Below are 18339 nucleotides of genomic sequence, written 5' to 3'. Positions count from 1 at the left end.
TTTATTCTATACCGATTATCACATTTTAAAGGTTTAAATAAAAGTTAATTATTTTAATTGTGAAAAATAGAAAAATCATTTGACTTTAGGCTAATCGAGCTACACAAGGCTTGTTTTTCTTCAAACGACTAGCTTTTTTTCTCTTTGTTTTTCGAGTCTAACAATTAAAACGTTGTCCAGTCCTTCTTTTGTTGTAGAGTGTTCTAATCTATGGGCAGAGTCACTCTCGTCTCCCCACTAAGTGTCACAAATTTTACTACAGGGAGAATATGTTGTGACCATAACGTTGCAATTTCCAGGCATGCAAGGAAGGGCCTAGACTAAAGTATGACCGTGACACCCAACCACGCAAGTGCTCAATGCTTGGTTCCTATGACTTTAACCGAACATTTTAGTGTTTACCAAAAGAAAATAGATTTATTTATTATAAAAATAACAAATTTGAGGGTAAATTGACAAAAAAAAAAAAAAAATGTTTTGAGAATTTTCAACGTCTTACCTAATATGGAAATGACAACGATGGGCTCGAAAAGGAAATTGGAAAACCGGTGGTTCGGATAATACGGGAACCCGATTCTTTGGACCCGCGAGACCGACGTGTTTTTTTCTTAATTGTTCATCACGCGAATGAGTAATGGCGTGAGTTGACTGCGTGCCCTCCAAGCTATCCAGACATTTTTATATGGCCGACTAGAAGTCCCCAAGCCAGATTCTGCGTACTATCGAGCGAGGAACCTCTTGGAAAGGAGAAAAGGAGACTAGAAATGGCTGGAATCGTACCACTTTCACAGGATTGGGAACCGGTGGTCCTCAGGAAGAAGGCACCGAACGCGGCGGCCAAGAAGGATGAGAAAGCCGTCAATGCTGCTAGGCGAGCCGGGGCGGAGATTGAAACCATAAAGAAATGTGCGTTCATTCTCCTTGATTTTCTTATTGAAACTCCAATTGCTGTGTTCTTGTTTTTGTTTTGACATTGAAATCTATTTTTGCGGGAGATGATAACTGTTGAGTGGGGATGTGATGATAATGAGTCTTGGGAGGCCACTGGGATTGGCCATGTCTATCTGCTGAGCCCCCTATATTTTCCTCATGTTTGTTCAAAACTCATAAGGAGTCTGTTTTATTGAGTAAAATACTGGATTGGATTGCATTGCAATGATACTTTTCTTGACTTTTGCAGCTGCTGCTGGCTCAAACAAATCTGCTTCTAGCAGTACTAGTTTGAACACCAGGAAGCTTGACGAAGAGACTGAGAACCTTACTCGTGAGTTCTTCTGATATTACACTTGCGTAGCATAGTTGGATAAATTTTATTGTTTTCCCTGGTTTCATAGCGTTATGTATACTATCTCATTTACTTTTAGGACTTCTAGGAGTAAAAGCTTGTGTGATCACCCTTTGATTTTTGCAAATTGTACTTGTGAAAACAAGTTCCTTACCATGGTTTAATCATTTTTTAAGGAAAGATTTGAATGGTTAGCCAAAATTTGAGAACAAAACTACTTATTTTAGGTTTCGAAACTTAGTCAGATTTTGAAAGTGTTCCTAAAAGTAGATAACAAAACAAAGAAATGAATAGGACCTTAAACAATTCTAGTTAGACCAAGAATTTTAGAAAATAATGAATAGATCAAAGACTTACGCGACACTTTTTGAAGTTTAGGAACCAAATAGATACATATTATTTTGTTAACTATGTTCTATTTCGACCCTAGATGACCGAGTACCAACTGAGCTGAAGAAAGCGATTATGCAAGCTCGAACGGAGAAGAAGCTTACTCAGTCTCAGCTTGCTCAAGTATGTTTGTCCCACACTCTTGTTGCTCGTGTCCCCTATTCTACGTATGTGTTAGTGATTGCCTGATTTATTTTTTTCATCCCCTGTAGCTTATTAATGAGAAGCCTCAAGTTATCCAGGAGTATGAATCTGGAAAAGCTATTCCAAATCAACAAATAATAACCAAACTTGAGAGAGCTCTTGGAGCAAAACTGCGTGGGAAGAAATAAATAGTATCTAGAAAGTTAAATATTGAGTTCTAGCTAAGCCTTTGCTTGAACCATGCGCAAAAATTCATACCCTACCATGGTTTTAAGTGTAATTATATTTGACCCTTTTCGTGTGCCTGTATAAGTATTGTTGCAGTGTCTTGGTAAGTTCTTACCTGGAAATATGGAAATAAATAAACATCATGCCTGTCATGTTGCGTTAGTTTCTTGATGTTTTGGGTGCACTTTCCATAGCAGAATTAAGCTTATTTGAATTAGATGGCTGCACGTACATAAACAATCCGATTGAACTTACCTAGTCAAGGTTGGTATTGGTCTGCACATATATCCTCTTCTTGACTGGAATGGGCCATAATAAATTGTCACATTAAACCGTTCATTGGTCCAGTTTGGATGTGAGATCCCGCTTTAGTTGGAGAGGGAAATGAAACATTCCTTATAAGAGTGTGAAAACGTCTCTCTAGTAGACGAGTTTTAAACCGTGAGGCTTACGGTGATACGTAACAGGCAAAAGTGGACAATATTTACTAGCGATGGGCTTGGGCTGTTACAAATGATATCAGAGCCAGACACCGGGCTGTGTGCTAGCGAGGACGTTGGGTTCTCAAGAGGGGTGGATTGTGAGATCCCACATCGGTTGGAGAGGGGAACGAAACATTCCTTATAAGGGTATGGAAACCTCTTCCTAGTAGACACGTTTTAAAATCGTGAGGTTGATAGTGATACATAACGGGCTAAAGTGGACAATATCTGCTAGCGTCTAGCGATGGACTTGGGCCCCGACAATACACACCCCATAACTCTCCTATCCCCCCTTTGATTGAAAAGATTAGTCCAAGGTCGAGCAGTTGTAGCTGCTCCTGCTGTTGCAAAACTGCACTAGGGATGGAATGGAATGGTGTTGGCCCAAATTAATAAACATGGTTCTCGTTCGTTCAGTGATATAACTGATCTCTCCCTAGTTTGAAACCAACTCTGAAAATCTTGAATGCCTTCTATTAGCTTTACCCATTTTACCTGATACTAAGAAAAGGGCTCTCCATACTCAATATTCTATAGAGATTGCCTTTTACAATAGCTTCTTGTCATAGCCAAGTGTTGTTCGAAGCTCAAACTAAAAGTAATCTTGTCGTGTGAGGCATAGCATAGGTTCTCTTTGGCATTGAATAATAAGAACAGAGACTTGATAAGGCATATGTTCTCTTTGCCATTTCTGACACCTAGAGATGACATTAACCAAACAGAATAATAAAAACTCTCTGCCATACCCTTCATTTGCTCGCTCCTCTCCTTTTCATGTTGAGCCGTTGAAGGAAAAAGAGCTGAGTGCTTGTTTTTATCCCCAAGTTGTATGCATATTCTTTCCTTGATGCGTGAAATGCGCGAAAGGCCTAACATTCTAGGCTGCTTAAGGAAATTCAAGGCATTATAATAATTTACGCCTCTCATCTTCCAAGCCTTTGAGGCTTTAGAGGCTTATGTTGAGTGGGCACCAAGTTTCTTTTTCCCTGAAATATGGTAAGCTTGAAGTTTTTCCTATTATCTACCAATAAACTAATCATCCACCTTTGTACCTTAAGTTTCCTAAAAAAATCAAGACAAAAAGTAGTTTATAATAAGTTTTATTCATTGAAATGACATATTATTGATGTATTTATCAGGACTCTGAGATCCCACGTCGGTTGGGGGGAGAAGTGTAAAAACTTTTCTCTAGTAGACATGTTTTAAAACCGTGAGGGGAAACCTGAAAGAGAAAGTCCAAAAAAACAATATTTGTTAGTGGTGGGCTTGAGCTGTTACAATTGGTATCAGAGCTAGATACCGAGCGGCGTGCCAGCAAGGGTGCTGAGTCCGGAAGGGGTGGACACCTGGTGGCGTGCCAACAAGAACATTGGCCCTGAAAGGAGGGGAGGAGGGGTGAATTATGAGAACTCACATTGATTGGAGAGAAGAACGAGCGCCAGCGAGAACGTTGGGCCCCGAAGGTGGGTGGATTGTGAGATTCCATATCGATTGGAGAGGGGAAGAGGGGTGGATTGTGAGATCCTACCTCGGTTGAGGAGGAGAACGAAACATTGTTTATATAAGGGTGTGGAAACCTCCCCTAGCAGACGGTCTTTAGTTCATACGTAATGATTAAGTCTTGCAGATAAGAACCTTTTTATCCTATTTTGACCGATGATTATAGGAAGAACAAATCATTTCAATGCATGTGAAGATTTCAAATTGTGGAATTTTTAGTCAAGGTAATCAAAATATGCACATCTAATATGGTTGACATGTTCTTTAATTCATTCTAACAAAGTGGTACCAAGAAGAGTAGCACATGGGTCCATTTTCCATGCATTAGGCACATGGAACACATAATGAATGGGCTCCTCTCTCCCTATTTTCTAACATTTTTGCATCCAAATTCTAATTATTTCAGGTGCTCCCTTTTCTCCAAATCATTTTAATATGATACATTTCGAGTGGAATAAAATAAAATAATACACATTTTATAATATAAAACTTCAAGAATATATGCCATAAGTAGTTTATTTTGGTCCGTCTACCTTAAAAATATCTATTTTAATCTCTATAATTTGAAATTGTGTTGATTTTGACCATTTTAGTGCGTTGTTTTGAGATGAGTAAGCTCTATGCAGTAATTTTAGTTGCGGGGCAGGTCAAATACAGATATTTAATGGCTTCTTTCCTTGACGTAGTCATGAAGGTTTTCTTTTGGTATCTTCTTACCTGAGTTAGGTTGATGTCCCATTGATATTTTCAACGTGGGTCTAAAAGCAACTCGAATAATGAAACCACAATTGGTTACGTACGCTTAGTAGAAATATCGAAGAAAAACTCTAAGAATTATGAAATGAGATTAATCCAACGCAACCGAATCCAAATTTATGGAGTAGCTAGAGGCCTCCACACAGTTATAAAGAATGTTTTGCTTCTCTCTCCAATCGACGTGTAATCTCACAACTCACTATCTATGAGAGTCATCGTCCTCGCTGGCACACCTTCCCGTTGGAGAGAGAAATAAAACATTTCTTATAAGCGTGTGAAAACGTCTCTATATTAGACGCGTTTTAAAATCGTGAGACTGTCCGAGATAGCCAAAGTTGATAATATCTGCTAGCAATGAGCCTAATGTGAATCAAAATCAACTTAATATGAGCTAAAATAATATTATTAATTATAATTTTGGAAATTAAAAAAAAAAAAGAAAAGAAAAAAGGGTGAAATTTGAATTGGAAAGAAAATAGAGAAATTTAATTAAAATATTAATAAGCTATTTGGGTCACTGTTTACGAAGGAATGATTGGTGGTGAAATGAACCGTTGGGTTCCATTTCCATGTGATAGTTGTCGAAGGGTTTCGGGGAGAGTGTATGGGAGTTGCAGTACACCGCGTTGCAGTAGATTATTGTAATTTTGGTTCGGAATTAGATAAGACAGCAATGGAGGTCTGTGATTGGAGCGTGCTGCTTCTGCCGCGAAAATTCGCGCGTGGGTCTACACTATATATTTCCTAACGAGACGAGGAAATTAGATAATTAATAATAAAAGAATATTAAAACTAAAATCGGAAAGGAAGAGAATTTGATAGAGGAGAGAGAGGGGGAGAGAAAGAGAGAGAGAGTAAGAGAGAGGAAGAGAACGAGAGAGAGAGCTCTACTCTCACATGGCTACCTTGCCATTAGGGCCTCGCCATCAACCTCCACTACAGCCACCGTCACAGTCACAGTCACAGCCACAAGCACAGCCACAAGCACAGCTGCTACAACTTTCTCAACCTGAAAATGACCGTTTAAATCTCAACGCTCACCGTGCCTCAGCAATGGACACCGATAAGGTTCTCTTCCTCTTTCTTGCTTTGAGTCTGTTGTAGTCTGTGTGTGATAGGTGATTTTTCTCTATGTGATGTTTTGCTTCTGTTGATGCTCTGTTTGTGCCCGATCCAGCTCGAGATCATTGTTTCTTGCTAAGTTAAGAGCGATCTACTGTGATTTGGTAGTTTCTTTGCTCGATTGGAAGGATGGATGAGTAGCCGGAAGTTCTCTCCGGCGATTATTGACCTGTTTACGTCACTGATTCGAGATATTTTCTGGCTCATTTTTGTTTGTTCGATCTGTTGCCAAATTGTTGGTGAAATATTTAGTCTAGTATTTGATCGAGTATTTAACTGAGATCTTGCGTCTAAGCTTTGAGCTCAATTTTCTCGAACTGTCTTCTATTAGTTTAATTTCTCTGAGAACCAAGGAGTGATTTGTAGGATTGCATCCTTAGCTTTCTTTCCCCCTTCTAACGTCATAGATTGGATGATTAACTGGAACTGTGTGCTAACGGTGTCTGAATTGATCTTCGTATGGTAAATTAATCATCTAATTGATGTTTCATAAACACCTTGCTCACTCCAATTTTTTTCCGAACTTAGTAGTCTTGGTCATAGTTTCATCTTCTGTAATTTTGATTCTTTTTTTTTACTTCTTTTAATTACGGTTGGTCTCTTCCATAAATCTTTTTAAAAACCATTATAATTTGCTTTGGGAAGTCGTTAATGGCTGATTCTCTCCTTAGTTCCTTGGGTGGAGATGCAAGCTTTTCCTAGCATGTGATGCGAGCTCTTCCTAGCATGTGATGCTTTCTTGTAAGTCATAGCTATCTATTTTGCTTCCCCAAGACGTTGCTCTGGATACATTAATCTGTCTTCTACCCTACATTTTGAGACCCGTCCTCAGTTCTTACAGATGCATTCCGATCCTTATCACAAATCCCAAAACACCATCATCAATTTTCAGCTGACACACCAATTACTTAATTACTGTAAAAGTTAGTTCTGTATTTGTGTACATTGCCCTTCTCGTTTAATATAGACGAGGTTCCTCGCATGGGATTCTAGGAACTGAGAGCAACAAATACTCTATTTCTTAGAATAGTAGTTGGAGTCTACTCAGGTTGCTTGATATTAGGTATGCTTTTCGTTAAATGTAGGTAATCATGTAAAACAATGTTGATACTTAATTTTTCAAGGGCACTAAGGTTTTATTTACAAACTGTTCTCTTCTCTTATTCACAATAAAATAGGCTTGACGTTTTACTCTCACAGGCTTACACGTTCATGAGCTCTCTATGTTTCATGTATTCCTTATGCATCTAGTATATATCACCTTATTTACAATGCTTTATGCTACAAATTCCAGGAAATGTCAGCTGCAGTGATTGAAGGGAATGATGCAGTAACTGGTCACATCATTTCCACTACAATCGGTGGCAAAAACGGTGAACCAAAACAGGTTAAAATCTCATTCCCATCACCTCACAAAATTTATTATGGGGCAGTATATCCTTATTAACCTACTTTATTAACATATGGTTCATTTGTTTTAATACAACTTTATAACGATCTAAAAATCTTAAATGTAGTCAAAATTAATCTTGAAATATTGAAATGCTGAGATGTTGACTTTTCCTGGCTTGTAATGTAGACAATCAGTTACATGGCTGAGCGTGTGGTGGGTAGTGGTTCGTTTGGCGTTGTATTCCAGGTAAGATATAGTTATATATCACCACATGACAAAGTTTGGGCTTTTTCTGTATGTTTGAAGTTTGTCATCCCTTGTTCAGGCAAAATGCTTGGAAACAGGAGAAACAGTTGCCATAAAGAAGGTTTTGCAGGATAAGCGTTATAAAAACAGGGAGTTGCAACTAATGCGTCTGATGGATCACCCAAATGTGGTTTCTCTTAAGCATTGCTTCTTCTCTACAACTAGTAAAGATGAACTTTTCTTGAATTTGGTTATGGAGTATGTTCCCCAAAATATGTATCATGTTCTCAAGCACTACAACAGCATGAACCAGAGGATGCCACTCATCTACGTCAAACTTTACACATATCAAGTATGACATATCATTTAATTTACAATGTATGATTTTTGGATGGATTTTGCTTATACGCTAACACACAGTTGTAAATAAAATTTTCAGATCTTTAGGGGCCTTGCATATATTCATTCGGTTCCTGGGGTCTGCCATAGGGATGTGAAGCCGCAAAATCTTTTGGTATGCCTTTTCCCCCTTAGTTCTTCTCAGTCTAAGGTGGAACAATGCATTTGAAACTTTTGGAAATTGCAGGTTAATACTCTAACACATCAGGTTAAGATTTGTGACTTTGGAAGCGCAAAAGTACTGGTATGCTCTGCCTCTATAATTTCAAATTTTCTTGTTAGACATAATTTATCAATATTTTCATATATTATGAATAGACTGATGGTTGGTAATAATAGCAAAAAGTCCACTGTTCCGAGCACTAGTTTTTTTTAACTATAAATTAGTCCATCATCTGACTCATCTTGGTGTATGATTAGAAAGAGAAAAAAATAAAAAAATAAAATAACATTAAAAAAACATCAACAAAATTTAAATAATGTCTTCTATAAATATCATCTAAAAATAAGTACCATGTTAGAGGAACCACCGCCAAGTGAGAAACAATATTTGGACTTCTAAAAGCTAAGCAATGAGTTCCACAAGTCCACAGCTTATAAAGATACTAACATCATTATTGAGCTTTTAAAGGCTCTTGAGCTTATGTTTTGTTCTTTTTATGGATAAGATCGGGGGCGGGGGTGGAACTCATAGAAAAGTCTCATATTCTTTGTTGATTGGTTTGGTTGTTTCCCTTCATCCTCTTAGTGTGAAATTTTAGGACTGCCATTTGAATAATTTACTGCCGTATGTTTTTGCTCCAATGACACTTTTCCTTACTCCTCTGTTTTCAGATTAAGGGTGAAGCCAATATATCATATATATGCTCACGATATTATCGAGCTCCAGAGCTCATATTTGGTGCAACAGAATACACAACCTCCATTGATATTTGGTCGGCTGGCTGTGTCCTTGCCGAACTCCTTCTAGGCCAGGTCAGTGACTTTGGTGGCAAGTAGGGATAGAAATAATTCTTATAATTTCCCTCAATCGGTATTTCTACTCTTGCTCCTTTTCTTAATCTTTCTGATTTGTTACAGCCATTGTTTCCTGGGGAGAATGCAGTGGACCAACTTGTAGAGATAATCAAGGTGATACCTTAGTTGTAAGTTAATTTTAAAACCACAGAAATGAAGCTTCATCTCATATTCTTTTTAATTTCTTATAGGTTCTTGGTACTCCAACTCGTGAAGAAATTCGATGCATGAATCCAAATTACACAGACTTCAGGTTCCCTCAGATTAAAGCCCATCCATGGCACAAGGTATACATTTCGGTATTGACCCATTCAATCAAGTGGGTCCAATTTAATTTAGTTTTTCTCTATGACATGGAAATATGATTAGAAACATCTGTATGGAGCTCGTAAATATCATAAGAAAACTTAAGTGGTCAAAGAGATGTTTAAATCTCCTTTAAAAATAACTTCACTATATTTATATTAGTTGCACTGTCATGTAGCTCCAGTTATCTATCCATGTACCCATGTAATTTAGATATAAGCTCAGTACTTTACATGATGTGGGTGTTCGGATTTCCCGAAATCTTTCCTCGTATTCTGTATTCCTCTCTGATTGATTTATCGTTATGGGTTTTGCGCTGCAGTATTTTCCCTATCTTTATTGTCTAGAATACTTTTGTGTTGCCTATCTCTTGCCCCAACATTTCTCCAATCGAAATGATTCTCTTTTGTTTAGGTTTTTCACAAACGAATGCCTCCTGAAGCTATTGACCTTGCTTCACGTCTGCTTCAGTATTCTCCTAGTCTTCGCTGCACAGCTGTGAGTTGAACCATTTTTCACTCTTCATTATAGTTCTAGGTTACATGCAATGCCAATGTTTTTTTTTTTTTTTTCTCATCATATTTCAGTCTTATACAATTCGTGAAACAGATTTTTGCAGTTAGCATATTTCATTGAATTATGTTTTTATATTGCTAAAAATATGCCTAATCAGGAGTTTTGGTATATGGATATCAAGGGAATTTCTGTTCGTGATACTGATGATGGCTGTTGGCTTTTATTTATCTTTTCTTCCTATTTACTGCAGCTGGAAGCATGTGCGCATCCTTTCTTTGATGAGCTACGGGATCCTAATGTCCGCCTCCCTAACAACCGTCCGTTGCCCCCTTTATTCAACTTTAAGCAAGAAGTACGTTAACCTTTTATTTTATTTCCTATTGCTAACAAACTTAAAGATACTGCTTAGGTTAAATCCAGACTTCTCTTTAGGAGATGGAGATAATAAGCCATTAGGCTGTTCTTTGTTTATGACGATCTCATTTAAATTTCGTACAACTAATTCATCATGTACGTGGAGGATATCTAATTACAAGACTGTTGAATACTTCTTTCTACCGTTCAAAAGCCTCCTTTGCTTGCCTGTTAACGTGATCACCCACCCATCAGATTCTTTTTGCTCGACTTGCGACACTTAAGCTACACATGTGTATTCTCATCTACATCGGGATAAAAATACATTCACCTGTAACTTCTACGTCCTCAAGTTTTGGTAACTTGTGAGGCTTACCTGGATGTGGGGTTTGTTCAATTGACAGGAAACATTGTTCTGCTCCTTTGTGAATTGTCCTCTCACTTGAACATTAGTACTTTCAAATGCAAACATAACCCTTCCGGGAAGCATTTCAAACTGACATTTCAATCTATTACCTTATTGCAGTTAGCTGGAGCATCCCCTGAACTGATCAGCAGGCTGCTACCAGAATACGTGCGAAGACAGATCGGTCTCAGTTTTCAACATCAAGCAAGTACATAAAGTGAAGACACGAATCAACCTATAAGCTTCGTCTAATGGGTGAAAAAGAAGCACACAAAAGCTCCTTGCAGTCTAGATAACCGAGTATCTTGGCCGAACTCTGCCCTGCGAAGATTTACGAACATACCACTGCCTGTTTCGCTTAGCGTGGAAAATGGTGACCAACTACTTTGTTTTAGCCTATACATATTGATTTTGTATTCCCATGTCTAGATTTTCCGTTTATTGATCCATAAGATCTGAGAAAGCTGGAAGTATGACTGAAAAGGTATGCCATTCATAGCTAGGCAGTGCCTCAAAAAAAAAATGCTTAGTGGGAGTTCGTGGAGCTTATTGGTAGCTTGGAATTCGAATTATTTTGTCCTGATAAGTTTTCTGTATGTATTATTTAGTATTGGAGGTTACTTTTCTTCATTTAGTTTTTCTATGGTTTTTCTGTATGTATTACTGTGTTTCCAAATCATATTTAGTGTTGTTTATCCTCATCCTTCTAAACTAAGAAGGAAAGTGAACCAAAAAGGTATAAGAAAATTGGTTATTACTCAGTTGACCTTTTTTGACATGAAAAGTGGTCTTTCTTGTTCAAGAAAAACTGTTCTGATTTTTCTTTTCTTTTAAAATTGAGCTCAACTGTCTAACAAAATTGAGTGATTTTTTTTCTTCTTAGGAATGAAGAAAACACACACCCTTCTGGTATTGTGATTGAAATACCTATCTTCGTTAAAGAATTACTAAATGTAAGACATTAAGATTGTTCGTTCGATTCTTTTCTATCCAAGGAACCTGTGCTTCCTTTGTCAGTAAGTGCAAAATGGTTTGGTTCAAAATTTCTTATGAGTAGACTTAGTGATAATTTGATACTTCGTGTACTAGAAAAGAAAAAATACGTTGTGATCAATATCAATCCATTTTTTTTTCTATTTATTCAAAGACGAGTTCAAGTTCCACTATCCCTAAATTAAAATCCTAGAACTATTTGTACTTTGTTGAATAGAAATAAAAGAACAAAACACACCTAAGAAAGGGAAAAAAACGCGTCCTCTCGACTCTCAATTCATTAAAACAAAATATGAATAAATAGAGCTTTGCTTTTTACATAAACAAATAAAGTGATCGAGTATCAATAAACGAGACTAGTTAAGATGATCCTAACCGACCATTCATTTCATACTCGATCTCTAGAACTTTTCCTTTTCTTAGACAGAGTACAGCTTCTGCTGATCTGAGCACAAGATGTTAGATGTTTGTTTGAATCAATCAATGAAATTTAAGCTCGAACACAACACACAGCCATTTCTATTATTACAATATGATAAAGCCAAAATCAAGGCTGGCCATGGGCTTCCGCCACCACCCGAGCCTGCTTCTGCTCCTCCTCCTCCTCCTCCTCCTTCCCTTCTACCAGAACCACCGCCTGGTTCTCCTCTTCTTGTGCTTCTACAACTTCCGGTGCCAGCACTAGAAATTGCCGGCAGTATCGAACTATAACTACAGCTATGAAAGCTGCAACAAGAAAATCTTACACAGCTTAACCAATCATTATTTCCTGAATGGAAAATGAACACATTGACAACATCTCAAAGAATTTCACCTGTGAAAATTCTGGTCTTTAGGGAAGAAAGGTTCCAAAACACTGTGGCTGCTGATCCTACCACAACCTTCTTATGTGAGCAAGCTTTCCATGCTTCAAACAACCGTCGCTTCACCACATCGACTATAAAAACTCGAACCCCATGATTTTCATCAGCATCATATTACAACACAAAATGCAGAAGCAGCAATGTTTTTAAGTGGGTGTTCCTAGAATTTCTATTACCTTTGCTGTTAATCTGAATTTGGTAACATGAGTATAGCTTTGGCACAGAGAAACTGGTAAAGAACCCTGTATTCATATGGAGATTAAATCAACAGAGAATTTCAAGCAGGTTTTGAAACGGTCTTTGTTATAGTTTATACCAATTGCACAAAGTCTTCTAAGTGTAATAAGATGTCCATACTCAGCTCCTAAAATGAGGAATGGAGCTACCTGCAATCCCAGAAAGTTTTGGATCATTTAAGCGTCCAAATGATTGGTTAATAGACATTATTGAATGATCAAAGATGAGGAGTTTTGTGGTTATACTTTCAGGGTCATCTCTGCCTCTCCACAGAAAAGCTCCCTTATCTTATCAATGGCGAAGTTTGCAGCTGGAAGAATCAATTTCGCCATGCGTAGGATGTCATCTTCTTTAAGCTTGAATTCATTATGTTTCTTTTCCACATTGTTCCTACAAAAACATATATTCAATCAAGAACGAAGATTGGTGGGGTTTTGATGCGATTGATTATAGTCAAGAAACTGTACCTTCGACAGATTGAATTGGAGACAAATGCAAGACCCAAAAACAGAAGCCCAAGCTGGGAAATCGCTGAGAAAATGCTGTAATTATCGGTATTAGAACTGTTCTTGAATGATCATATACTCGTAGAAAGCTATAATGGTTAAGGATTAGAGAGCCAGACCTGAAGCTAGCTCCTCTAGCAAAGCAAGAGGATAAGAAAAACAAAGAGCCAAATCCAAACCAAAGGCTGGATTTCGCCGCATCTTTCCACATGATCAGATCAGTTATGAGTTGCCCAATTCGATCCAGATTACCATTCTCATCATTATCAAGTTCTATAGTACACATACGAGCCAAATCAGAACACAGAGAACGCAAATCAATCGAGAAAATCAAGTAAAAGAGAATAGAGAAATCTTTGAATTACTTGGAGTTGAATTTATCGGCGTCGTTGGAACTGGAACCAAACTCAGCTTCTCCTTCTTCGATCTCCCACTCGGCCTTCGTTTTCTAGCCTTCACGAACTCTTCCGCCAAACACAAATCCTTCTCTTCTCTTATCTCCAATTCCGATCGTCTTCTAGACCTTCTCACACTCCTCGGAGAAGCACAACCTATTTGGGGGCCGCGAGTTTTACACCTTCTGCGTGCGGCAGCGGCGGCGGCGTCTGTAACCTCGTCGTTCATTTCGAAGCGATCCACGAGACGAGACCTGGATTTTCTGAGAGTGGAAGGCGAGAGAAGCAAAAGGTCTTGTATGGAAGGTGAAGGGGATTTCTTGGGCGGTGAAGAAATGGCGTCGACTGAGAAATGGGGTATTTCGTCGCCTTCGATTGCGAGGCGAGAGGCTGATTTTGTGCGAGATCGAGGCTCGGATCTGTGAGATGGAGGAGTGAAATCCATGGAGAAGATTCAAACAATTTACTTCTCAATCGTAACTATCAGAGGGTCTTTGATTTCGAGAACTGTTGGAGTTTTGATTTTGATTTTGATTTTGATTTTGATTTTGATTTTGATTTTGATTTTGATTTTGATTTTGATTTTGATTGTGAAGGAAGAACTCCGTAAAAGGGAGATCTTGCTAGTGCCCGCCCACCCACTGAACCCCATCGAGCCGTTGGAGGCAGTCCTAATACGACACCGTTTCACTTTGTCCTTTCTTTTTCAAATTTTCAGCGTGGTGACGTGGGACCCACCTCGCTAGAAACGGCGCCAACGGTAACATTTTTTATAATTGGAATAATTTTAAGCATTTTCTTTGTAAGGTCAGAATTATGAATATAATTGGATTAAACTTAGATTTCATTTACATAAATGTAAATTTTATAAATTAGGTCAATTCTCGTTTTTCTGAAATTAATTTCCGTTAAATTAAACCCACCAAAATTTATTATATATATACATATAAATAAGATTTTTAAAAATAAAATCACAGAAATAATTATGAATTTTAATGTTTTTTTACTGTCGAGTAATAATTATAAGAATGCAATTGTTTACTCAAATTACAGTTTAGCCCTTAAAGTTCTATAAATTTTAAAAAATATCTGACAGATAAGAATCTCCAATACCTAAATTTAATTTTAATTTTTCTTTAATAACTGATAAATTCCTAAATTTTAAACTTTGTGTCTTATTTTTCATCAACTTTTTTAAATTTATGGAGCCCGAAATTTTATTATTATTAATTTTTTTATATTTAAATATTATAGGCATCCTCAAACATTATTGCCCCCACGAAACATCAATCGAATCATCATAGACATACAAAGTTTAAACGTTATGAGACCGAATGACTATCCAACCCGAGCCGAAATAGGTCTTATTCAACAAGTGGGGGAAGCAGCAGGGTTGTTGGGTCTTGCATGCCTCTCATAGAAGGCTTTCAACCTCGCCGCACCATCTTCAATGGAACAGCGCTCAATGCCAAAGCTCAACCGCAGCCAGTTCTTCATCCCAACAGCACTACCTGTGGCCAGTAATTTCATTAATAACTTCCACGCCTCTAATTGTTGTAACGCCCAAAACCCACCACTACTAGCAGATATTATCCTGGCTTCTCCTTAAGGTTTTTAAAATGTATCTACTTGGGAGAGATTTCCACGTCCTTATAAAAAGTGTTTCATTCTCCTCCCCAATCGATGTAGGATGTTACATTAATTAATATCGAAGTTGTTTACGTTGGTAACCCACCTGGGATAATGAGCACAGATTCTTCCTTAGCCACCTTGTTACAGAAGTCTAAATCATCACTGATGCCTTCAAGCTGTTCTAGATTGAGCTTCACCTGTTTCAAATTAAAACTTGACCCATCAGAAAACAGAGCATCCCATTAACAGAAAGAGCCCTGTTCATGTATGTTCTTAAGCTTAAATAATGGTACCATTGCAAGCATTGATCCTTCTGGTCTGTTTGGGCAAGTAAAGCAAGGGATTTCATTCATCTTTTCATACAAAATGTTTGCATTTTCTCTCAGCAAACCAAGAAGATCTGAGAAGAATTCATCGCTGGGTTGCGCAAGAATTTGTGGAAGTGCTGCCTGAATAACTAGGATTGTTAGTTGTATAATGTGTCAAGGTTGAAAATATGCGTTCATTCACTGTAAGAAAGTGTAATTTGAGCACCTGAATGAAGGTCGGTGGGCTGGGGGTGATGTTCAGATAGTTCCTGATGCTTTCCACAATCTGCCAAGAACAAGATGGATGTGATACTCAATAAACGAATAACGTGTAAACTAAAAGCATTCAAAGTGATTGTCAGCCCCAACGTCAAAGGAACGAGTATTTTAGTGAAACACTCATCGATTTGAGGAAAACTACCACTTATAGCGTAGTGTGATATCCCACATCGGTTGGGGAGAAGAACGAAACACCCTTATAAAGGGTGTGAAAACCTCTTCCTAACATACGCGTAATGGGGATGCTCATAAGGAAAAACCCAAAAACCTTGAGAGAAAGCCCGGAAGGGAAAGTCCAAAGAGGACAGTATCTGGATGAGCACCGGTTCCGCTATGTAACTCTGAAAGACGCGTTTTAAAAACCTTGAAGGTAAGCCCGAAAGGGAAAGCCTAAAGAGCCTAAAGAGGACAATATCTACTAGCTAGGAATAAGTAGAAAACTAGGAAACATAAGAATCTACTTTAAAAAAAACTTGAAAATCTAGAAGAATCGTGTTCCATATAAAAGAAACTAAAGTATTACAATCCTACAAAGTTCATCATCTATGTACCTTTCCGATGTAGAATCATACTCTTGTCAAGAACGACCTTAGTTTCGAATCAGACGTGTACTGGCTTCAACAAAAGAAGAACGAACATCTTTGATAGAAGAGTTCATTTTCTTGTCTTGGTCCCAATTCAACTATAAACAAGTCTAAACTAATCGAATGCGTGTGCCCGTAATTCTCCTAATCAATTTTTAACCAAACGCTACAAATTTCTTTTTAACAGCATCTAAAAACACTTGAAAGGTGTGCCAAACACGTCTCAATATAATATCAGATCATTGAAAGATGAATAAGAGAAAAGAATTTGAAAATTCGAACAAACCCCATGTTTTTCCAGAGTGCCATGAGGATCAGTGATGACAATCCAACCCAATCTCCAACCAGGAACAGACCATCTCTTTGATAGAGATCCAAGGGTCAGCACTGGGGCAATGGATCCGAATTCGCCCATAGGAACAAACGGTTTCTTCCCAAACGCGATATGTGCATAAACCTCATCGGATATCACAAAAACCCCAAGTTTCCTCGCAGTTTCCGCAATCTAAATCCATTAATCAGAAGAAAATGTATCATCCACCAGCAGAGAAAATCGAGTGAACGTCTAAAACAATGAACATTTCTTACCTGTTTCAGATGGTGGTAGGTATAAACGCTCCCACAGGGATTGTTGGGATTGATAACGACAATGGCGACAGTATTGTGATCGGCAAGAGCTTGAATGGCTTCTAGGTCAACCTCCCAATTCTTCTCAGGAATGAGATCAAAATGGCGAACTTCAAGGCGCTGAAAATCTGCTCGGGATTTATAGAGCGGGAAGAAGGGTCGAGGAAGAAGGATATTAGCAGCAGGGCGAGATAGCACAGAGATTATGGCTTCAATGGCTTGCGAGCAACCAATTGTGAGAAAAACATCTTCAGGCGATAATTGGTACGCCAGATTCTTTGAAATATATTCTGCCAATGCCCTGAAAATTTTAATTTTAACCCAAATTTTTATTTATTGTTTAGATTTTTTTTAAAAATGAATTGAACAGCGTTACGATCGCACAACAACCCCTACAACGAACATAAAGAACAAAAAAAGTAATTTCTAAAGCATTATCTTACCGCTATATATATATACTTCAAATTACCATTATCATATCTCTAATAACTTTTTATTATGAATAGTCGTTTATATGACTATTTTCCACATGTAACAATCGAATAAAATATAAATAAGTTCTAGGTCGGTAGTCTAACAAACAGACCAACACAGATTTTGTATTCACTTATATGTCACTAAAATTGATAAGAGGCTCATAGAAATAGCTATCAAACTTAGCCTATCTAGAAAATAGAAACGTTATCAAACAAACTACTTACGTTCGAGCATGAAGAATGACATGGGAAGAAGGATAAGAGTTGAAACTGCCGGAGTTGACGGCATCGACGAGAGGTTGGACAAATGAGGGAGAAGTGCGAAAGGAGGGGTAGACGGAGGGGTCGGCAAGGCCGAAAGGGACGACGGGGCGAGGGTCGTCGGCATTCAGATGCTTACTCAGGAGGCTGAGAGTTCCACGCACTGAAAGGGACGACTTGTTTAGCTCCTCGTTGCCCCTGAACTTCCATTGCTCCTCCTTGCCGTTCATTTCCATGGCGCTCTCTATCAGCTCCAATCAGATCAATTTATTTTTGGTGACGAAGGGGATGACACTGATAGTGGTGGCAGCCGTGAGTAACTCAATGGTCTCTCATTCTCCTAAATATTGATTGCATTCGTGGAGATAATCTCACAAATTCTAAAGAGAAGATTAGATATGATTTTGTACAACTCACTCCCTCCATATTTAACAGATGTTGTATAATTATTGTCTCGTTGTTGAAGGAGAGATCTTCCAACACAAATTTCCAAGAGGAGATTGGATTTGATCTTATACCACTCATTTCCATATTATACGATTATTGTCTCGTTGTTGAAAGGGTGATTGTCACACCATGCTGGCCTAGGAGATAAGTCAACGCATGTGACAATTCACCTGGAGTTGGATTCAAT

At 38.0% G+C, this 18339-nt stretch overlaps 4 protein-coding genes across 5 annotated transcripts; 2 read left to right on the top strand and 2 right to left on the bottom strand.

Annotated features, from left to right (window-relative positions):
- The first annotated feature begins 646 nt into the window (after positions 1-646).
- Positions 647-2218, top strand: LOC111795588 (multiprotein-bridging factor 1b-like). Its single transcript, XM_023678100.1, has 4 exons — positions 647-906; positions 1181-1264; positions 1716-1798; positions 1888-2218. Exons 1-4 carry the CDS (start codon positions 765-767, stop codon positions 2005-2007), a joined length of 429 nt encoding a protein of 142 aa, XP_023533868.1. The 5' UTR covers positions 647-764; the 3' UTR covers positions 2008-2218.
- A 3373-nt stretch (positions 2219-5591) lies between these two features.
- LOC111795426 (shaggy-related protein kinase zeta-like) lies at positions 5592-11236 on the top strand. Of its 2 annotated transcripts, none has more exons than XM_023677854.1 (12): positions 5592-5853; positions 7202-7294; positions 7487-7546; positions 7626-7898; positions 7986-8060; positions 8133-8189; positions 8780-8920; positions 9026-9076; positions 9154-9249; positions 9683-9766; positions 10035-10136; positions 10665-11236. In XM_023677854.1, the coding sequence occupies exons 1-12, from the start codon at positions 5683-5685 to the stop codon at positions 10758-10760; spliced, it is 1299 nt and encodes a 432-aa protein (XP_023533622.1). In that variant the 5' UTR covers positions 5592-5682; the 3' UTR covers positions 10761-11236. The 2 variants fall into 2 exon arrangements, with proteins under 2 accessions (XP_023533622.1, XP_023533623.1); XM_023677855.1 differs by lacking the exon at positions 5592-5853 and adding an exon at positions 6573-6648.
- A 598-nt stretch (positions 11237-11834) lies between these two features.
- LOC111795601 (reticulon-like protein B17) lies at positions 11835-14119 on the bottom strand. Its single transcript, XM_023678124.1, has 8 exons — positions 13509-14119; positions 13263-13416; positions 13105-13179; positions 12883-13027; positions 12717-12786; positions 12577-12642; positions 12352-12474; positions 11835-12263 (listed from the first exon to the last, which is right to left on the bottom strand). Exons 1-8 carry the CDS (start codon positions 13981-13983, stop codon positions 12085-12087), a joined length of 1287 nt encoding a protein of 428 aa, XP_023533892.1. The 5' UTR covers positions 13984-14119; the 3' UTR covers positions 11835-12084.
- A 689-nt stretch (positions 14120-14808) lies between these two features.
- Positions 14809-18084, bottom strand: LOC111794734 (tyrosine aminotransferase-like). Its single transcript, XM_023676860.1, has 7 exons — positions 17670-18084; positions 16930-17269; positions 16628-16846; positions 15705-15764; positions 15464-15619; positions 15274-15367; positions 14809-15049 (listed from the first exon to the last, which is right to left on the bottom strand). Exons 1-7 carry the CDS (start codon positions 17939-17941, stop codon positions 14907-14909), a joined length of 1284 nt encoding a protein of 427 aa, XP_023532628.1. The 5' UTR covers positions 17942-18084; the 3' UTR covers positions 14809-14906.
- Between the last annotated feature and the right edge of the window lie 255 nt (positions 18085-18339).

This window comes from Cucurbita pepo, chromosome LG05 (assembly GCF_002806865.2).
Source record: "Cucurbita pepo subsp. pepo cultivar mu-cu-16 chromosome LG05, ASM280686v2, whole genome shotgun sequence".
In the NCBI taxonomy this organism is placed as follows: domain Eukaryota; kingdom Viridiplantae; phylum Streptophyta; class Magnoliopsida; order Cucurbitales; family Cucurbitaceae; genus Cucurbita; species Cucurbita pepo.
This window is presented reverse-complemented; position numbering and strand designations above follow the sequence as displayed.